This window comes from Mustela lutreola, chromosome 8, assembly GCF_030435805.1.
Source record: "Mustela lutreola isolate mMusLut2 chromosome 8, mMusLut2.pri, whole genome shotgun sequence".
NCBI lineage: Eukaryota > Metazoa > Chordata > Mammalia > Carnivora > Mustelidae > Mustela > Mustela lutreola.
In genome coordinates, this window is record NC_081297.1 from 132,685,526 (window position 1) to 132,707,732 (window position 22,207).

General features: G+C 37.7%; 1 protein-coding gene and 1 long non-coding RNA gene across 7 annotated transcripts in view; one reads left to right on the top strand and one right to left on the bottom strand.

Annotated features, from left to right (window-relative positions):
- The window catches only part of LOC131839336 (uncharacterized), a 51,378-nt gene extending 48,247 nt beyond the window's left edge, over positions 1 to 3,131 (top strand). The window contains exons 4-5 of the long non-coding RNA XR_009356927.1: positions 2,590 to 2,646; positions 2,935 to 3,131. This is a non-coding gene — a long non-coding RNA (uncharacterized LOC131839336). The remainder of the gene's footprint in view (positions 1 to 2,589; positions 2,647 to 2,934) is intronic.
- Positions 1 to 22,207, bottom strand: part of IGF1 (insulin like growth factor 1) — a 78,930-nt gene that overhangs the window by 8,166 nt on the left and 48,557 nt on the right. For 3 of the 6 annotated variants that reach the window (XM_059186679.1, XM_059186680.1, XM_059186681.1), the window contains exons 3-4: positions 13,691 to 13,872; positions 12,160 to 12,211 (exon numbers count right to left, since the gene is read on the bottom strand). In XM_059186679.1, the coding sequence (XP_059042662.1) occupies positions 12,160 to 12,211; positions 13,691 to 13,872 (234 nt within the window). Of the gene's footprint in view, positions 1 to 11,090; positions 12,212 to 13,690; positions 13,873 to 22,207 lie in introns of those variants that run through there. The other 3 variants (XM_059186683.1, XM_059186685.1, XM_059186682.1) reach the window with 2 other exon arrangements.

Here is a 22,207-nt window from a genome sequence, read left to right on the forward strand (position 1 = left end):
CATTGGGATTTGGTAATATTTCTTACATGTATTTTTCAGCTCTGCATGGAATGTTGGAGTTATCATCAAGTTCTTCAAATAAGCTAGTTAGCATTTTATAAGTTGATGGTCAATATCCTGTACTGACTAAATAGAAAGAAGATAGTGTTGCTGTGTAAATATGTTTATTAAAGTAACTAACTCAGTGGCCATTGAAAACTTGTGGGAAGAAGTTTGGCATTTGTATAGGATAGCTTGAAATGCATCTGTTTAAAATACTGGCACTTTTCCTCCCAGATATCATACAATTTTACCAAGTCCACTTAACATGCATTTGTAACTATATAAAGCATTCCTGTTAAGCTACTGGTAAATTTACATTCCTAATCTTACATGTTATTCTGCATTCTTAAAGGAGTTCTCCTGAAAAATGGAAGAAAAAAAAATGGAGCTATAGATTTGGATCACTGTTGTCTCAAACTCCTTGAAACTTTTCTGTTTAGTATGCAATGGACCCTGCAGATGGTATTTGGCTCATCAAAACCCCCACATGGTCATTATTATGGATACCACCTCTCTACAAAACTACTAATCAAATTAAATAACAGATCTAAAAATATGCAAATTTGATTTTGCTCTGTTTTCTCTTTCACATCCATACCAGCTTAGAAAAAGAAGTTTTTAAGTATCTGGATAATGAGCACACTAAGAGAAATGCTCAAGAATGAAATAGTAACAAATTAAAAAATGATTAATCTTTAATCTCCAGTCTAAATATATAAACATCGAAACTAAACTGTTTAGTCTCCAGTTTAAACATCCAGAGATGTTTAAACCCCAGATTTACAGAAGAAAAAGTTCAGGTATCTTCTTTATTTCTGTCCCTCTTCAAGTTCATGAGGGCTGTAGCAAAAAGAATTGATGTTAGATTGGTCAACCATAAGGATCTTATCCTTTCCCCCAACAGATTCTTCTTTTCTCTCAAAGCAGAGGTGAAGTGTCAGTCTGAGCACAGGGATCCCTGGCGTATTTCTTCTGAATCTGTTTCGGCCTTGCAGCAAAGCCATGGGCAGAAACTCACTTGAGTGGAGCAGACACTGCTCCAAGTAGCATGGTTCCCATGCACACACGCATAAGGTGGAGGCTGTTCAAACCCAGCTGGGATGTTGTCTGGTTTGCATTTGGCTCCCTTCCCAGGCTCTCACATGTGACTTCTTTGTTGCAGACAATGACAGTGACAAAACAAAAGCACTCAGAGATTTGGTCCCAGTCGCATCTGTTGCTTTGCTCATTGTCTTAATTTAATTACGCTGGCCACCCTTGACAATGGGCAGCAAGTGGAGGCATGTTAGAAGTAGCCTGAGCTGGCACCCACCTTCAATGCACTTCTTGAGGGTTATGAAACTGTCCCACATTCAGCCAAGCAAAAACTTTTCACTTCAACAGCTTGTCCAAGACAAACAAACCAGCTGAAACTGTTTCGAGTATGCAACTAGGCAGATTTTTGAAAGGAAAACAGTAGTGAGTAAATACTGTTTCCTATTGACACCAGGGAAGGTAAGATTATTTTTAAAAAAATGTTGGTCCTCTAGCTCACTCAGGTTGATTGAGAAAATTTATCACCCTGAAGGAAACGTTAACCAACTCATCAGGGAAAAAGTTTTGGAACATCTTAATTTGTGATATACATTATAATACATTGTGTACCATACTCAGATATTTAGGAAGCTGGAAAATGCCCTGAGATATTACATGACATTCACATTCTCCTATTGTCTTTTGGCTCTTATCTTAGCTCCTGGCTTTACAAAGGAAAGCAATCCACAAACTTTTTGATTAAAAAGATCACTGAGGTCTAATAACGATGACAGTAACACAATAACTTGATTAACATTTGCAGACACCCTGTAGTTTATACGGTAATCACCAGTAACATGATATTGGCATCAGTCTTATTTATAACTTAAGGCATGCTAAGATTTGGTGACTTGCTTGAGGTCACATAAGAACAAACTGATAGACCTAGGACTAATAATTAGATAACTTATTATTTTAATAAGATAGTTCTATCTCTCAGGGCTGAGCACTATATTATACATGCTAATTGCACATATTTTTCTTATTTAATTCTCCTAGTTCTCTTGCAGATGGATACTATGTCTTGCTCATTTTACCTTTAAGGAATCTGAAGCTTAGAAAAACTAAACAGCCAATTTTTTTCTGATTCTGGAACTTAACAATTAGCCATTCTACCATATTGTTTCCCCAAAAGATAAAACATTATCGGGTGCTTCAAGATCCAAATATCTTTTCAACAATAATAATAATTAACAGTGTTATAAGCTTCCCATGATCCCAGATGTGGTATATTCTTGTTTAGAGGGTAAGGCAAGACTCTAAATTATGGAGGGGTACCATTCCTTAACACAAGAGTGAGCTAGGACCCATTTATATTATTATTGATAGGAATCTAGTAGCACACTATTCATTTAGCAAAAGCTAACCCTGTGGATATTATAAGCCCTTCTTTTTGCCCCACCTATCTTTATGAGATTTTGCCTGAGAAACAGCATCTAAAAGAAGGATGATAATAGTCTCTTTAAATTTCAGAGAGGAAGCAGTGACATTTTCAATAGACTGTGTTTCCATCTCAACTACTCCAAACAAGTAAGTATTATATGACATAAAGTCGAATAAAAGCCTGGCACCCTGTGAGAAATGCTAGGAAAATATTGTCCAGCATGGAATATTAGCAGCCTATTGTATAGCATAAAGTCCTAACTCAGCATTGACCTTCTCCTAAAAAGGGCAAAATGACAGGGGGGATGAGCAATTACCATATATAATACAGTAGATGTACTTTAGCTATTTTGCTGGTTTGGTCTGGAGACACGTGAAATTGTGGAGGACAATTTATATGTTTCAGTATCAACTTTGATTATCTCTTTACTTCAGGGAATCACAAGTTCCAATTCCAGGAGAGTTGGGTCAGACTTTCATCTCTGGGAGCCAAGAGAGTAAGTGTCATAAGAACAACTTGGTGCTTTGGGATGTGACTTTTAAAACCAAAGGACAAATGTGCACATTTCAAGAGACTTGTGGGATATCCCTGGTGGGATAGTTGCCTCTTCAACAAAGTAAAAGTTATATAGACTGGATATAATGTCGTTCTGCTTAGACTCTTTTTTTTTTTTTTTTTTTTCTGGAAATTACCTCATCCTACCTTTTCTCTGGTTATGGTGGGAATGGCCATTTTTTCCCAATAAGACCCTTTTCTCTGGCCATGGTGAATGGCCCAGAGCTGGCATCTTCTCTAATGCCAAGACTGAGTATGGTGGGGATATAAGGTAGACCCATTCCTGGGAAACATAAGATTTCTTCTATTGCCAAACTTTTGATTCAGGGTCTACCCAGTGGCTTTTCTGAGTGTTTCCTTAGACTGTACAGCAGTCCAAGACACTTCACCCAACATTATCTCTGCCTGCCCTTCTCCTTCACTTGCGGTCAGACTTACATTGTGTTCTGATGGCTTGCCCAGACTTTCCAGTTCCTCCCCTCTTTCACATGGGTATTTCCCCTAATAATATCCTACTCATTTAACCCTGTCTCATCTGTTTCCCCAAAGACCTGGGCTTACATACCTAGTTTGGATCCTACCTCCCCACACAGGAATTAAGGACCTCAAGAATCATTACATTGTTCTCTCCTCTGTTTCCTCTTCTGTAAAATGAAAGGGTTGGATAAGAGCACCCACCTCATAATGTTGTTATGAGTGCAGGTGATCTCCCTTACATGTTTACCTGGCATAACTGCATGCGAGAGAGCCTACTCTTTCAAGAGCCCTTGATTTTGATCCATTCTGTGAAGTTATTTATTAGCAACACCAGTTTGCTCAGGCTTCGGTGCTATCAGAGTCCACTCTGCCTCTATCTTTGTTAAAACACCTGATGTGTTGTAGAATAAATTGTATGTTTGTTTCCCCACTGAAAAGTAAGCACCTTGAGGGCAGGTAACATGTTTCCTTCAGCTCTGTATCCTCCCCAGAGACACAGTGCTTTGAACAAACATAGCAAACCCGAAAAGCTGGCTAAATTGTTTTAATCTTTCTATAGAAGTAGTAGAATAGAGTTTAAATAGCAACCCTTGCATGGCTTCCTACTTCCAGCTATGCTCTTTATGGAGACAAATAGCACAGAGCCCCCTCCTATTTTGGGACTTACAGTTGGTGGGTTATGGTACAAGAAGTATCAGTAAAAAAATGCAGAAAAGAGAGTGCAGTGCATGGTTAACACGCTGGAGTCCATCTTGAGTTTAGATTCTGGTCTGGCCATTAGTTAGAGCAAGACCTTGGTAAGACATTCAGCCGTACTTAGCCCAAGTTTTTAAATCTCTACAATGGGGATAATTTTAATATTTACCCTATATAGTAATGATGAAGATTAACTGAAATAATTAACTGTAATCCTTACCACAGGCATGTGCTTAATAAATACCAGCTATTCTTACTGCCCACTGACCTTTTATAGTTACTGGTATCAAAGCACATCCCATAGGAGGGTGCTGCCTTTCCCTGGCTGAAGAAAGGGAACGTATTTACTGAGCGCTCAGGGCTCCCTTGAATGCTGGGATACCAGATGTATACTTCTTTTTTCTAGAGACTGGTGCATCCCTAGGAATCCCTAGGATTTAGGGAATTTATATTTGTCCCATAATTATTCATGGATTATCCAGATTTAGAAACTTTCTTACTCTTCAGAGGATACCACCTGACTCTACTTCAAAAATTTCTGTGATGTAAGAAATCACTACCAAAATTGTTTAAAAGCCTGGAAAAAAAAAGAAAGGGAAAAAAAAGTGCTGAAGGGTATTTTCCCTTGTGGGCAAGAGGTATTTATGTTGCCTTTAATAGTCTTGAAGGATGTTGTAAAACACTTCAGGGTTCAGACTGCTTAGACTGTTGATCTTATGGGCAGCTTGTTTAGTTAGCTGTTTGTGTTTGTGTTACATTTTTAAATTAAAAAAAAAAAAAAGTTTAAGCACACTATCTTCCCCAGAGGGAGTTGATTTTGGAATTGCTGAAAGGTTCAAATGTCATGGTATTTTAAAAGTGAAGCACCACATTCTAGCAATTTCACTGATATGTGCTAAAGTTTCAGCACATTTTTACCTAAAAACTAGATTTGACTATTTTTTTTTTCTCAAGCCTCCAAAATGCCATACATCTGACATATAACTTACACTGGGATATTTAAAGTAGTGTATGAAGTGATTTATATTGCTATGTTCTGAGGAGATGTGAGGCCCAGGGTTGTACCTTTTGGTGTCATTTCAACGCCATAGTGATGAGTTCACAGGATTAGTAGGAAAGGGTGTTGCCTTCCTCCACTCATTCTTTGTGTGTGTGACACATCTGGGCAGAACACTCAAATTCTGTGTCTAAATTTTCCTCCTCACTGAATTGAGAGAAATTTTGGAAGTTTGGAAGACTTGTCTGAACTTTTAGGATGAGCAAAATAACACTATGACAAGTTAAAGTGATTTGCATCTGTTTGAGGTTGATGGGAGCCTTTCAGCATATAAAAGTAAACATGCATGGTGCCAGGGGAGCTTTTCCAAGACAGAAAATGGCACAAGAACAATTCATGCATGTATATAGTTTTTAGAAATCAAAATTGCTTCATTTCACTTCTGTCTCTATCCTAATATTCATTTGAAGAAGGAAATAAATGTCATTATTTACAGAAAGACCAGAACATCCAACAGTGGCCTAAGTCAGCCAATATTGACAAAGTGACAGTAATAATGCTATATATTTATTAATTCATTTATGCTTTCCTTATTTTCTAGTCCTACAATGCCTCCTGGAACTATTCAAACATGCCACACTCACACCATGGCATAAATATTGCATAGTCCCAAGTCTACAACAGTCAACAGAAATCCTTACCCAACCCTCAACCTGCACCTAATCTTGCACCTAATCATTTGAAATTTTTGTCTTGTCATAATTGTTATTTATAGCTGTGAAAAGAGCACATCGTATTTTCGCAGATGGCAGGGGTCTTTGAGTTGGTCTTTGATTACTTGACTTCCTGGATCTGGCCAGACAGAAAGCCCCATATAAACATTTATATATTTTACACTGAATTTTATAAAACATTTTGGCATAAGAATCTCATCTTAGAAGAATGGGCCACTTGGTCAGTTTGGGTTTGATGTTAAATTTCTTGGTCTCTCAGTGGAAACTTTGGGGTTATTTTACCAGATAGAAGAATTGCCATCATGCTTAGTCTTTCATAGATCTTGCTTTTAACATCCCACCTTCCTATGGAAATTCTGACCTTACTAATTAGAAAAGCCATGTAGGATGGTATAAATCATTACCACTTTCTTTCCAGAGAGATAGTGATACATGCCTACTCAAATAAATGTATGTAACTTCATATGATCCAATGGGAACAGAAGTGTATGTATGCCAGGGTGAATTGAGGAAGTTAGAAGTTTATGGTTATGGAAGGGGAAAGTGGTACAAAAGGCATTGGATTGTTTTTTCCAATATCCCCAATCTCTAATAGAAGTAGGGGCAGGGGATGCTGGAATGCAGGCTGGATGCACTGAGGCTATGATTGTGCTGGGTCAAGAATGAGACCTCAGAATTTCTAAAGTTCCAAATTGGTTCCATGTGAAAGTTTCTGTTTTCTGATCTATGGAGCCATTCTCTCTCTCTGTAGATCAGATTGGAAGTAGTTGAAAAACATGGACCTTTAGAATATACAATAGAAAGAAAAGTGACTACTTTCTGCCCCTTCAACAATGTTCCCATTATTTCCTGAATAATATTTAATTTAGGACTAAACCTGGGCCTTTGAGAAGATAAAGGAATAATGTGATTTCTCCTGAATGATGAGTAGTTTTCACATAAGAATTTGCCTTCTCTGAAAGAAAAGCCAAGATTCTGTATTTACCTATAATTTTGGAAAGTGATTCACTCCAAATCCCTAGTGGTTGCAACAATGCTATAACACAAAACTATATAAACACACATAAACACACACATACACATGAAGAAAGTAGAGAAAAGAATCCCTTTCTCCTCAAAACTATTTTCTGTAGTTAATTATAGATTGTAAATTACCAGCAAGGACATTTAGAATTAAAATTAGTTGGATGCATTCTTTTTTCTTTCAAACTTCCACTTTTCAAAAGAGTTAGTTTCCTGACCAATGGGTCTTAAGACTATAACCATATTAGCTAATAAAATAGAGATAAGAATTTTCCAAATGTTTTCTAGCTCTTGTTGCTTATCTAACAATATTCCATCAGATCTGTAACTGAGCTTCTAGTATATGGTGAGGACTTTCTTGGCTGTTCACTAGAAGTACCAGGTATGGACTTACAGGTCCATTGTCCTACATCTTGCATAATTTCCCTGTTATTCTCAATTTCTATTTCTCTATTTTTGAGTTTAAACATAAGTCAGTATTTCTTTCTTTTTTTTTTTTTTAATTTTTTTATTTTTTATAAACATATATTTTTATCCCCAGGGGTACAGGTCTGTGAATCACCAGGTTTACACACTTCACAGCACTCACCAAATCACATGCCCTCCCCAATGTCCATAATCCCAACCCCTTCTCCCAAATAAGTCAGTATTTCTAAATAATCTCTTTTGGTTGCTGGATAAAAGTGAGGTAGCACTAACGGCATTAAAGAGTCCCATCAAAGATGAACTCCAAACATGTGGACATCAGGGACAGGTGCTCAAATTTCAGTTAGCACCCTAAGGATGGAGAAGCTGTTTTTGACCTGGAAGTTTAGTGGCCACTGAAGAACATTTGTTAACTTCACCTGCTCCTTCTTTAAAAGTGGAGTTATCTTGCTTAGGTCAATAAATACTGTCACTGATTTCCATAGCAGTTAGTAGCTAGGCTTTTAATCATTTTGATGAGCATATAACCTGAGGAATTCTTCACTGAAAGAAAAGCCAAGAAATTGTATTTACCAAAAATTTTGGGAAACGATTCACCCCCAAATCCCTATCTTCATAAAAGGGCATCCTGATTTGTCTAAAACAATTTATCTTCTTATTGCTACCAAAGGTGTCCACCACTTTACCTTCAAACTATCAAATTTACCCTTGGATTAAAAGTCAGCTCCCTGTTACCTATTAAATAATGAAAAAGACTTATTCCCTTCACACAGACAAGTAAGAGAATAGACCTCATCTTTCCCCATGGATGTTAATGGACTTGAGAAATTGCAAAATGTTATTACTTAAGAAAACATTATTTCCTGTTGGTGGTTGGTGGGACGGTGGTTAAGGGGTGAAGGGAGGGGCTAGGTTCTCTTGGAGGACTCCTTTTTTTTGGCTTCTTTTTCCACCCTTACATCCTAACAGCACGCACATTTGAAGCTGTATGAGGTTTTGTTTGTTTTCAAGAGATGTTTGAAAGAAGATCAAATGCTTGTGAAAGGCACTGGATCGGCAGCCCTAGAAACTGAAATGTCCCGGAAGCTGTGTGAGCCCGGAAATATCCCACATTTCTATTTATTTTGGCAATTTTATTTAAAACTAGTAAGAGCTGGAGTTCATGCTACAATTAAATTTTCCTCAGGCACCATGAAATGAAAACACATATTACATTTGATTTTAACTGGTTGAGAAAAATGGTGGTTTCTGAAAGTTCATTCTGTGACCTTGAAATAAAAGTTAGCAGCTCCTCACATGGGAGAGCTGAGCTTTCACTTAAGTTGGAATTATTCATAGAACTGGGGTTCTCTGGGTTGGAAAGACTCTTAGGTCACTGAGTTCCCTTCTATCATCTGCTTGAAGTCCCGATACCACCTCACCAAAAAGTGCTAGCAAGCTTGGCCTTGAAGGTTTTAGTGATACAAGACTCACTTCTACTTAAAGGGATCTATTTCTTTTCGGATGGCTCTAATTTTCAGAACTAGATAAAATAATGTTAACTAAAACTTTAATAGTGATTACTATGTGCCAGGAATCATTTTAAGCAATATAATATGTATTTGTACATAAATGCTCACATATACATATATATAGATATTATCTCAATAAATCCTTACAACCATAGAAGGTAGATTCAAATAGCACTGTTGTTTGACAGATGAGAAAACCAAGGCACAGGTGAATGACATGATTTGCCCAAGGCCACTCAGTAAGTAAGAGTCGGGAATTCAACCTGGGAAGCATGACTCTAGAGTCTGTATTCTTAACTGCTATGTCTTACTTCATCTTCAATCTTTATAATTTCCCTTCATCTTAGTACAGAGATTAGCACATTGTAGGTGCTCAATAAAAGTATTTTTTGACAATTTTATTTCAGGATCATGACTCCTTCCATCTTCCCATTAGTTTTACACACAATCATCAATTTGCACCAAGAAATGGTAGAAACAGAATTTTAAATGATGATCAGTACTCAGCTCACTTCCAAGAAAACATCCAGGAACGCAACAGGTATATAACGTTCACTATAAAGTACTACTCAGCCAGTTGTCACTTTTAGCAGTGGGTCCTTGAATGATTTCAGTTTAATCTCTAGAAATGCAAAGCTAGCCTGTATCAGTGCAATTCCTTTACCCTCCTTTGTCTTTCTTTCTTTTTTCTTTTTTTTACTCTGTCCATGCCTCATTGCCCTATGCAAGGATGAGAGGAATCATTTCATCTCAGCAATGATGCTTATTTTTATGGTCTCCCACCACCCATCCACCTAGCATTATATGCCATGTATCACTAGGTGCTTGGTATTGACTATGGAAAGGAGGAGATAGAAAGACAATAATAGGTTCTTCATGTTTACTTTCTTCATATTATTCAGAAATCATATGTAGGCATTCATGATGACTGCTTTAGAGTTGATAAAACCCTTTCCAAAAAGAAATGTATTTTAATCCACAGTATGAGAGTTAAGCATTTTTTAACTAGAAAGTTCCATTCCTTTTTTTTTCTTTTAGAGTCTCTGCCTCACTTCTTTTGAATGAAGTTTATCATAGAGTATAATTTAGAGTTTATCCAAAACCCTGAGTCATAATTGACATTTTCCCAGTCAACAATAAAATAGGGACAAGATAATCCTTTAAGGAACCTTTCCATAGGACATGAATTGTTAATTCTTCTGTGGAACTTGAAGAACCATCTGTGTATGCAGGCTACTCTCAGGTGGTGGTCACAATAAACATCGGCTTATGCATGAGACTGGTCTCAAAGCATGGATGTCTTTGTGAAGAGCTCTGCATCTCCTGAATAAGGTGGCTGGCTAGATGGGCTAAGGCACCAGCCTACCCTTGTCTATTCAGATAGGCCAAGCATTTGTAACCACAGCAGAAGTGGCTTAGCTCCCAACTTAGGCTTGGCATGTTTCTGATTGGACTTTTCCTCCCAGGTTGAGCCTTGGGCATGGCCTTATATGTTTTGTTATATTATATTTATTATATATCCTGTGTTTTCACTGCACCATAGAGCAAAGATGATCCTGAAGTAGAAGCATCAGGGGCATGAAGGATCAGGCAGAAAAGAGGTTCCTCTATACCATGACATCTTCAAAGTAAGTTACTTGGATGAAATGTTTCACTTCTTGGTTTAGTCATCTTCTTACACCAAGTGTCATCATTTGCTTGGCGACCACTTCTTTCCTACACCCTCTCTTAGGTCTTATAATTCATAATTTGGGTGATCTTGAGACTTTGTTTTATATCTGTGAAGACTCTAAGCCTACTAATTAAATCAAAGAAGCTGAAGGAGAAGATTTACAAGACCTGAATTCTATGGTTCTACTTGGCTTTATTTTTTACCTTCAGGAAAAACTATTAAGTTAAGAAGATTTCATGTGCCATCTATTTCTGCCCTGTCTTTTCCTTTTGGAATTATTTCTTAGTCCATGTTGATTATGTGCTCTTCTCTGATGGCCAGAAGGAGGGCAGCTTAGAACTCAAGCATGCCTTTACCCTTATATGGATCTCAGTATTCTTATCTTAAAAGTGAAGGGATTAAACCCATCAACTTCAGAAGCTTTTTGTCCTAGTGTTTCCATGGAACAGAAACTTACAAGATTTCATATCTGAAAACCTAGATTTGTGTGTGTGTGTGTGTGTGTGTGTGTGTGTGTGCATATAGGACAGAGATAGACATACACACAGAGTTTTATAGAAGATAGGATAAGAAGGCAATAATCAGACATTAGAAGTCTTCTGTTATGGGCTGAATTGTGTCTCTCCTTGGCCACTTGTTTGTTAAAGTCCTGACTCTCATTATTGAAAACATGTCCTCTTTGTTTATAGGAACTTCTAGCTTCCAAAAATGTATGAAAATATCTGTTGCTTAAGACACCCAGTCTGTGGTACATTGTTATGGCAGCCCAAGAGATGATACAACTAACACATTTTTATATCTGATTCCAAAGTGCAAAAAAAAAAAAAAAAAAGGTTCAGTGACCTTCTCTTGTAGGTTACCTCACCGGCCTCACAGGCTTTTAGGCAAATACTTTGTGCCCTTTGGCCTGAACCTGGACTTGACTAAGAATCCCAGCCTCCAATGACACTGCAGGAAAGAAAATCTGGGAACTTCTATGACACAATTCAGTCTTGCTGAGAATTTTGGGCTAATATTTAACTTTGGAGATATATGAACCTGGGCAATTCTTCTATAATAGCTTCACACAAAGTTTTAAAAATGCATATAAAAGCCTTGATTTCTATCTTAATTCTTTAACTCTTATTTAATTTTTTTTTTTTTTTGAGGGGAATGTAGTATCTTATTTGCCTCTTTCATAATTTGTGTTCTTTTTTTCATTCTTGCCTCTGTTTTCCTTTGGACTTCCTCGGGCATTACATTTTTCTTTTCCATTATCTCCATGTTTGTTATCCACATTCTACAAGAGGTTCCTTCTCCTTCCATCACATGCATTATCTAGCTCCACCAGGCCTACTGTTCTTCATTCCTCTATAGCACTTCCCACTTCTCTTTATCGCTGTCTGCTTCTCTCTCATCGTCCTTGCCTCTGTCTGCTTAGTCCTTCTCTCCTCCAGTTTCCTTTTTTTGCCTCTGTGTTCAGTTTCTAGCTCCAGTCTCCCTTCTCTGCTCTTTCTTCTTTCCTTCCATCTGCTGACTTGCTTCCGTCCCCACCTTCTGTTCCCCTCCTGGGCGTTCCTTTGGCCCACCTTTCCTTCTCCTCTGAGACTTCGTTTTCTTGGTGGTAGGTGGGGGATGATACTGTAAACATCACAAAAATAATTGTATTGAGAACAGGTGGTTCCCTTGGTGTGATAGAGCTTTGAGTCAGCCCAGAATGCCTGGGCTCCATGTGGTACAGGAGACAACATTGGTGCTGGAGGGATGTCTAGGCCACAGCCAAAAGACCCAAACTCTGGGACTTATCTCTGACCCCCACCCTCTCCCCAGCTAGAAATTTTGAGGTACTGGGTCACCTGGGAAGAGAAAGAATTAACCTGCCTTTGTCCCCTCAAGCACACTTCTCAAACACATTCACTTAAGTTACTTCTATGATGCTTGCTCCCTGACTTACCCACTGGTTACTGTGTTCTCTGTGCACCAGATTGTGCCCAAGCCCTTTCCATCATTCATGGTGGCTCCCTGGGGTCACCTCTCCACTAAGCTCCCTGGTCATCCTCCAGGCTCAGCTGCCGACCAGGAATCAGCACATGTGTCACTGTGAACTTCTTGGTTTCTCTTCTTATGCTTTCTGCACAATGCTAGTTTTGGCTCCAAAGAGTAAAACCACAGTTTTTTGTTTTTGTTTTCTGGTTTTGGTTTTTCAAACAACGTTCCCAAGGAGACCTACTTGGACTTTGCTCTCCTTACCCACCCTTCCTCACTTTCTTTTTTTCTCCTTCACCTACCCCTGACTCTTCAGTTCTCATTCTTTCTACTTCAGGACTAAAATTTAAGCACTTCTCATTTTTTTACTCATTTATTCACTCATTCAACAAAATTTATAAAGTGACTAATATGCTGAGATGATTTATGTACTTTTAATGGTATAGATAGTAGTTGTAAGGTTTCTTTGAAGTCTAGGTCATAGATAAAGACACCTACAGATATTGATCATTAGAAATTTCTAGGTATTTCTAGAGCGAAACAGAAATTTCTATGTGTAGTGGGGGTTTTCTTTAATTGAATTTGTTACTGAATGTGAACTTCAAATAGTTCCCATTTTAACATATATTTTTTATACCTTTGCAGAATACTAGACTTGAAAAGTTACATGCTTTGTTATTAATTACAATTATGAAAGATGGTAACACTTGTCCAATAGTTAATTTGTGCAGGATGTGCAAAGAAGTGCATGTCTATTTATTAATTCTTAAAACAGCTTGATGCAGTAGATATTATTACCCCAATTTTACTGATGAAACTAAGGTTTGGATAGGCTATGTTATTTGGCCAAGGGCTCTCAGCTGGTGACTGGTGAAGTTAGGACTTCAGTTTTGTCTGATACCAAGGCTCACGTTTAGTGACTGTTCTCCATTGTCTTCTGGTATCAGACTGTCCAAAGCAGTGGAAAGGAGAATATGCAATGTGGAGTGACCAAAGGGATGGATATCTGAGGTGAGAATGGTACTTTTTTGACCTGTAAGCCAGGAGATCATGGGGCATAATTTCTGTCTGGCCTACCCACAAGTATCCTCAATCTCTTGAGGATGGTGGATCCCTCCCCACCAGCTGGCTTACCTTCTGAGCCTTGGGCATGTCGGTGTGACGCTGGGCACGGACAGAGCGGGCAGACTTGGCAGGCTTGAGGGGTGCGCAGTACATCTCTAGCCTCCTCAGATCACAGCTCCGGAAGCAGCACTCGTCCACAATGCCTGTCTGAGGTGCCCTCCGACTGCTTGAACCATACCCCGTGGGCTTGTCTGTGCAAATCAAACACACAGTGGCCTGGCTTTAGAGGGGAAACGGCTTTCTTCAGAGTTCCACCCAGCCCCTGAAGCCTCTTCTCTTTTCATACCTGGTCCACCTACACATCTCAACCTCTTCCTAAAGTTTCCCCAACAATTCCTGACCCCACAGATCCTTCTGGATTCTGATGTGTCTCTGGACTCTGCCCCACACTCCTTAGCATCAACTCATGCAGCATGTACTTGATTTGTGTTAATTCTCGAGTTTTCAGAAACCTGTAGTCAAGGATCTTGTCTATGCCCAAATCTAGTCTTTCCTTAAATACTCGCTTAGGTTGGAGGCTGCTATGAATATTAATGAAAAGAAGATAATATTTTAAGTTTTCTTTATCTTTTTAGCAAATCTGTATAGTTTTTATACAGATGTGTCACAGTTTATACAGTTTATACTGTTTATAAACTGTTTAAACTGTTTATACAGTTTTATATAGCAGGATGGCTCAAGTGTTTGCTCTTTTGCTTAACTACTACTATTGTGACGTCAGGTCGAGTATCAAAGGAGTTTTAAGTCTGGAAAGGGCTCCTCATTTTACTGATATGGAAACTGAGACTCAAGCAATGACTTGCTTTAAGTAATTCATGCAATAAGGGGTTGAATCAGGATTCAAACTCAGATATATTCCCTGCAGAGTTCAAGTACTTCAGAGAGCCCAGGAAACCTGTCGTGTAACTATGGACAAGTCACTTAAGCCTCTTGGGCCCAGTTTATCCATTTGTAAAGTATATTTAATAATATCTTCATTATAAGAATTCTTTGAGGATTACATGAGATAATGTATGAAACGTGCTTAGAACATCACCTGACTTAAAGCAGATCCTAAAGAAATGTTTGTTACATTCTCTGAGTACCCTTTTCCAGGATCTTATAGTCTGTGACAAAACAGCTTCAGTGTTAAGTGCATCCAGAAGCCTTGGAATTTGGAATTGATAACAGTACAAGTGTGACGGTGCTTCCTCTACTATCACCCTGGAGAGACCAGAACAATCAATTCTGTTTCTTATAAAATAACTACTACACTGAGACAGAATGAACTAAATGTCCATCTTTCATGTGATTTCTAATTACCCAGAGGGCACATCATGAATCAAATTTCTTTTGATGTTCGCAAATTAGTTAGACCTCTTTACTTGGCAAGTAGGTTTGGGTTTAGTTTTATTTTGCATTGTTTTGATTTGGACACATTTTTCCTGGCTCTAGAATTAAAAGAGAGGGCAAAACAAGCTTACATGAATTTGCCATGGGAACTGAAAATGTACCTAAGTTCTGTGTAATCTTTTTGTTAAAGTAGAACTTCTGTTAAACCAAATCATGCTTATATACCAATAGATAAGGCAGACAAAAGTGAAACTGCTGTAACTCAGGCAAACGTGGGGGGACTGGCACTTGGCTTTCTCTCATCTCCCTTACTTCACTTGGGAGGCAGGAGGCCTGGTCTTCTGCATTGATAACCAGCCTTCATGGAGGAAAATTTGTGAACCACTGATACTGAAGAGTCCAATCAATCAATCTGGCATATATTCAATCTTTATTCCCGACACAGAAGACAATGTTATAGTTTAAACAAAAAGTCTTACGTTTGTGCAATAATGACACCATTTTTGCAGAATGGTGTTTTGAAGGTCAAAATCCCCATGTATATTTTGAACTCCCTAGTTAGGGAAGATCAGACCCTTGGTAATGGCGTGCTACCAAACTAGTTTGGCTGCCTTGCTGCTTGAAGGGCCAACCGTTCATGGCATCCTCTACAAACCCAAATGTTTTCCTGATGTTTGGCGCAGCAGTCTGAGGATGCTTCCTCCCCGTAAGGCAGGTTTATTGTCATTCTTAGCACAGCTGAGGGTAGTAACTCAGGGAGGGTTCATTTGCGGTCTCTTTGGGTGGGGTCTGCTTTCTCACTTAGGGGCAAGCCCTGTGGGTGCCTCATGGTTGAGGGGTTTGGGAGGGACAGGCAGCTGGCCCCAATTGAAGCCTCAGTAGTGTTTTCACTTGCCATTGGAGAATCCACTAGTACAGAAGACTCTCTGGTTCTGCTTGCCAGCCGGGCTCTGGCAAGCTGAGACTTAGCCAGTCCCCTGGGCAATGTAAACAATGTTTTTTGTTTTTTGTTTTTATAATATTTTCCTGGGACTATAAATTAGAGGAAAGACACAAATGGGCCTACATGGTTCATTGTAATCCACAAAGGACTTCTACATACTTTTTGCTAAGTGGATATTTCAAGAGGTTGATGGGGTCAGCCAGTTAAGTGTAGCTGATACACTGGTTTTTCTCTTAGGGTGGGAAGAAGGGGACTTGGCCTACGTTAAGGTATCCCTATTGTTCACCATAGGTAATGGTTGCTCTTTGTTGAAATGATACATTTCTTAATGGGACATAATTGGGATTTTTTTGCTGTATAGTGTAGAATAGAAATTTGAAGTTTAAAGGTGGGGCAGTAAAGGAGGTTCCAAAAACCTTCAAACTTGGCTAACTCAGAAACAACTAATTGCAAAATTCATGCTTAGGGAGATGGAGAGGGGTTGGGTCTGAAATTCCAGGACCCCTTTAGCATTTCCATTTCATGCATTTCTAATGTAATCTTCCTTCTGGAGGAAGATACCACCCTAAACCTTGGGTAGACAGAAAACACGATGTACTGCATATTCCCTTCTTGGAGACTATCAGTAGACATGAACCTCACCACAGGTCTATTTCCTCTTATGAAATGGAAAGTAATCATGAGCATAGCAAAAAACAAAAAACAAACAAACAAACAACAACAACAAAATACCCACAAACAAAACAAACAAACAAACAAACATACCTGGGTACCTGCTTTGTCATCTTTCTTAGATAAGCTCAGAATTTAACATGGCTCAGTCTATAAAATAGCTATGCTTTTCCAGTCCATAGATGAATGAATTTAGGAACAGAAATTTAGGACTTTTTTGTAATGCCCCATAAAAAAGTTTACCTTATATCCATATCTTCTTAAAAAAATATTGTTTATAAAAAATAAAAAAAAAATTAGAAAAAAAAAAAAAAAAAAAAAAATATTGTTGAAATGGTGGTATATAGTCTTGGATTTTATCATACATGTAACTGCTGGTTAACTTTAGTTACCACAGTTCTAGAAAGATGTTTTTCTTTGTTCATATATTCATCATAATCTACAACAGACTAATGGCCCTTCATTGGGAATAAATGAATACAGCAAATGTTTGCCTATTGCCTTTTAAAGTTTATTTCATCCTTTGAAGTGTCCAATAAGCTCTATTTCTGGTTCTACATCAAGATATGTAACCAAAGAAATCATTTCTCACTAATTGAGAGGCCACAGTTGAGGGTCAATGTTTTGTCCTTTATCTTCAAATGCCTCATATGACTTCTTTTGTTTCTTTAAATTGAGGTACAGCTGACATACTCTATTATATTAGTTTTAGGTGCACAGCGTAGTGATTCAATATTTATTTACGTTATGAAATGGTCACCATGATAAATCTAGCTACTGTCTGTCACCATACAAAGTTATTACAATGCTATTACCTATTCTCTGTGTTGCACATTGCATTCTTATTTTTTGTTTATTTTATACTCCTTCCCCTCTGATTTGTTTTCTATGGCTGTTAGGCTGTTTCTCTTTTGTTTTGTTTGTTCCTTTGTGTTGTTTTTTAGATTCTGCATATAAGTGAAATTGTATGATATCTGTCTTTATCCATCTGACTTTTTTCACTTAGTATGATACCTCTAGGTCTGTCCATCTTACGACAAATGGCAAAATTCCATTTTTTTAATGATTGACTAATATTCCATTATATATACTATATACCACATATTTTTTATTCATTCATGTATTGATGGACACTTATTGCTTCCCTATCTTGGCTATTATAAATAATGTTGCAGTGAACATAGAGGTACACATATCTTTTCAAACCAGTGTCACATTTTCTTCAGATAAATACCCAGAAGTAGAATTCCTGGATTATAGGTTCTATTTTTAATTTTTTGAGGAATCTCCATACTGTTTTCCATACTGTGGCAGGACCATTTTGTATTCCCACAACCAGTACACTCCTATTACTTTTTTTAGAGAACCAAAATTTGGTATTTGTTGCTTTGGGCTAAAACTAGAAGACTGAAACAATATGTTTCACTGGAAAGGTTGTAAAATCATTTGCTCCAATATCAATTTTGAGAAAAATAGGGACTTATTATGACATGTAAATTATAGCTGTTGTCATCATGATTAATTTTTAAATGAGATAGAATGAATTGTTCTATCCTTGCTTTTATAAACTCCTCATTAGGAACTATGTAATTCTGCTCCAGTGGGCAGTGTCAGAACTGGTAGGTGAATGGGAAACAAATATTGCCTTAGTATAAGAAGAAACTTCTAACAATTTGTACTCAAAAGTGTTAAAAAGGGGATAAACATCTTTTAAAGATAATGAACTACCCATTGTTAGAAACAGTTAAGTAAAGACTATATGAACACCTGCCAGAGATCTTAGGAACATATTCCTGTACTGTACACAGTGTATGACTGCCATGGTGCCATCTATTTCAGATTCTGTAACAAGTAAAAAGTGGAGGAGAAAACCCTTCTAGGTCAAATATTCAGTATGGTTGGAAGTTACTTACATTGTCTTCAAGAAAGAGGTTTAAATATTTTTTTAACTTAGAAAGTGAAAATATTTTTTTTCCATTTATTACTTGAGTTCCCCAAGAGGCTTAAAGTATGTTTTCCTCACTTGGGACTACCAAAAAAGAAATAGAATAGAAAAACAAGAGTCCTTTCTACAAGTAGGTACATTCACAGAGTTCTGTGGTAGTGGCATTATGAAGTGACTATATACTCACTCCACTATTAGCATGAACAGATAACACGTATAAAATCAGACAAATTTTTTTCTTGCTGACAGAGTCTTGACATTGAAATTTTACTTATTTATTTATTTAATTAGTCAGTAGTTTTGCTCCAAAGCATGCACACCAAATGTTGCTTAGCAGACAAACTGGCCACCACCTAACCTAGGCTTTGACTCCACTACGCATAGGCATAACATGTAGTCACAGTGCACTGCTGTGTCTTGAAAGTAGGCGAACAGACAGAATTCCAATGGTTAAGCAGCTGGCTTCTATAATAATAGCACTTCCCTTTAAATAATGCATGGTCAGTGGAGTAATTCAATAATCTTCAGGGCAAACTTGCTAGTTACAAGGGTTTTGGGCAGAATTGTGGCATCATCAAAACCACACCAATTAGCTGAGTCTCACATTTTGTCATGGAGGCAAGCAACTTGCTTCCCTCCATCTCTGAAGGAGAAGGTGTAATGCTGAGATTAAACTGGGAGAATAATTTCTAAAACAAAGAACTCTAGTTGTGCATTACTGGTAGAAATGATACTAACTCTTCTGGTGCTACGTATGCCTGTGCTTCTTATAGGTTTCTCGGAAGGCAGTTGGGATGCTGTACTGAATTTTAATTTCCTTTGAAACTTCCTCTCCTATTGAGAAAGCTTTACTTTAATTATTTAAACCCTGTCAATGGAAAGAGGAGACATTGATTTGAAGTATCAATATTTAAACAATGAAAAATGCAAACATTTTGCAAACAGGGAAATATTCTGTTCTGAAGACACAACTTGCGACTATTTGGGTTCTGAGGAATAAAACTATTTTCTAGAAATTGCTAACAGGAATAGGTTCTAAAGTCAATCATATTTGGAAGGCAGAGAAAAAGAAATAAGACAATTCAAGTTGGCTGTTTCTAAAAAAAATCCACAACTATGTGTTTGATGGAAAACACAAATGGAGTTATTAAGTAATAAGAAACTACTTCCATTTAACTTTGATTAACTGAAGATTGATCTCAAAATTAACTACTATAGTAAGAATCCGCAGAAGCCAGAAAATTGGGTTTCTTACACCAACTATTTATCCAAAACCTCCAGACATGTTGACAATTCAGAGTAACTCAGAATGATTAATTTCTTAGGGCAATGTTTTCCCATGGGCCACCTTGTCTAATAAAAAATCATTCAGTTGACATAATTTTGCATGGTATACTCTAGGAAAGTTGGGTAAAATATGAGTAATCTTGAACTTGTCTCTATTTTAGCATTTTAATTGTTATTTTCATTGGTGGAAAAGTGAGAATTACTTCTCAATCCTTCATACACATTTTATGGCTTCATATGGAAAACTAGACTCCTTTCATGAATTTCTAACATAAGGAAAATTGCGATAAGGCTATTTATCCAAACACAAAATGTGATACATTGATGGTTGATATTTTCTGAATTCATAGGATTGGCATTTAGCTTAAAGACTTTTGATGAGTCAGTATTTTACCTTTAAAAAATTTTTATGGAAATCACACTTGAATGAAAACAATTATTGAGATATATGTTATCATACGATTAGTAAAGACACAGAAAGAGGCTTTCACTTCTGTAAACTAGGTACATTATTATGCACTTAGAATAATATACATGCACACACTTACACATGTATCAGGGAGTCAAGTGACTTACCATCAGTATCAAGGCTATTGTCATACACTTTGAAATTAAGATTGTTTTTGAAGAAGTTTTTCTGCCTTATATGTTGCTAGTGGATTCTACACATTTCTGCTTTTCTACACAAGAGCTTTCCAAGTAGGATTGACCTTTGGCATTTGCAAAAGTGAACACTGAGAAAATGTCCACTTTTCTATGAACTACCTATCATGAACTTTTCTGGAAAACCTATCAGACTTAGGCATTGATTTCATTTTGGCCTATGTTAATTTTTAACTGCCGGTGTTTGCTGGTCCCACTACTTCTCAGTTGGACGAGGTCATCTTTTCTAGGAATCTTGGCTCTACTTGACCCCACCCCCACCCCCACCACTCAGCAACTCTTTCTCAGCTACTAAATCCCCACAACCCCAAAAGACCAAAATCTTCTCGTTACCCAATCAAGTCAATGTTTGTGTATCTGTGGGTCTGAAAGGAATGAAGGAGAGATCTATGGGGCTTCCATTTTCTTTAAAGCCTCCTTTCTTTTGGAAGCCTCATCTCAAGGGCAGGTGTAAAAATAGTGTTACTTAGTCCACCTCTATCTCTAAGACCAGGAAACTAAAGCACAAGGCCTAGGGACAAGAAAACTGGCGATTCAGAGCAGAAATATTACCGTTTTAGGACTCTGGAGAAATGGGCCAACAGAGTGGGAAGCAACATGATGTATTACTTTAGCCTGATACAATGCCCTGGAGGACAACCGTCTTGCCAGGAAAGCACAATTTACTAGCTTAGGTCTGATTCCAAGGCTTGGAGGAGATAGATGTAGCCAACAAAATTATGTTTTGGCAAGAGAAATGCTTTGCTGGACAGAAATGTTGCCCTAAGGGAATGGTTTGGTTTATCAACGTCTAAGGTAAACGATAATCAAATGCCAAGAGGTCATTTTTATGTTTGAATGACTTCAGTTGGGCCTGCTATATAAGTTAGCTACCATTTTCTAGTTACATAGTTTCAGTTATTTAGAACATATTGCAGGATTTGAGCATGATCTGCCTGTGACATCAGTCATACCAATGAAGGAGGCAATATGTGGAATGGCTAAAAGCACAGGTTTTGGAATCAGACAGATCTGGATTCTGCCACTTATTCACTGTTCACCTTGGGCAAGGCACCAAATATTCTAAGACTCAGAAGTTATAGAAAATGGACATATGTAAAAGAGTACCTCCAAGATTAAGTGATAATGTGTGCAATGTATCTTGTACAATGTCTGGTATGCAGTAAGGTCTGGATAAATGTTAGCTATTTTAAGCAGTATAATTACGGAGTTGAGTTGGATAACATAGCTCGCTGGGCAGGTGTTGTCCTCCTCTCTTAATCTTAAAAATGTATCCTTTCCAATGTTTTGTTGAAAAGATCCTTTCTAGATAGAGGAGGACTACTTGCCATTAAAGTAAATGAATAATCGTTCCCTTGGAAAGGATATCCAAACTATAGTTTGTCTAGATTGTTCTAAATAGTTTCAATCTAGAATAGACCCTTTGAAAATGGGTGCATCTATCAAGTCAAACAAGGCAAAGTCATATGGGCTTATCTTGAACTCTTGTTACCTTTGACTTTTCCCCAATAGCTATTCAGTGTTACCATCCCCATCCATCCACTTCTTTGAGAAACAGTGTTGCAAGGCATGAGGTGTGTGCGGGCAAAATAGGTGGTGAGAAGTGGTTTCCCAATCACTTTCCACCAGCGTCCGTATTTTTCTCCTCTCTCTTCACTTCATGCCTCAGCTCTTTCTTTCCTCT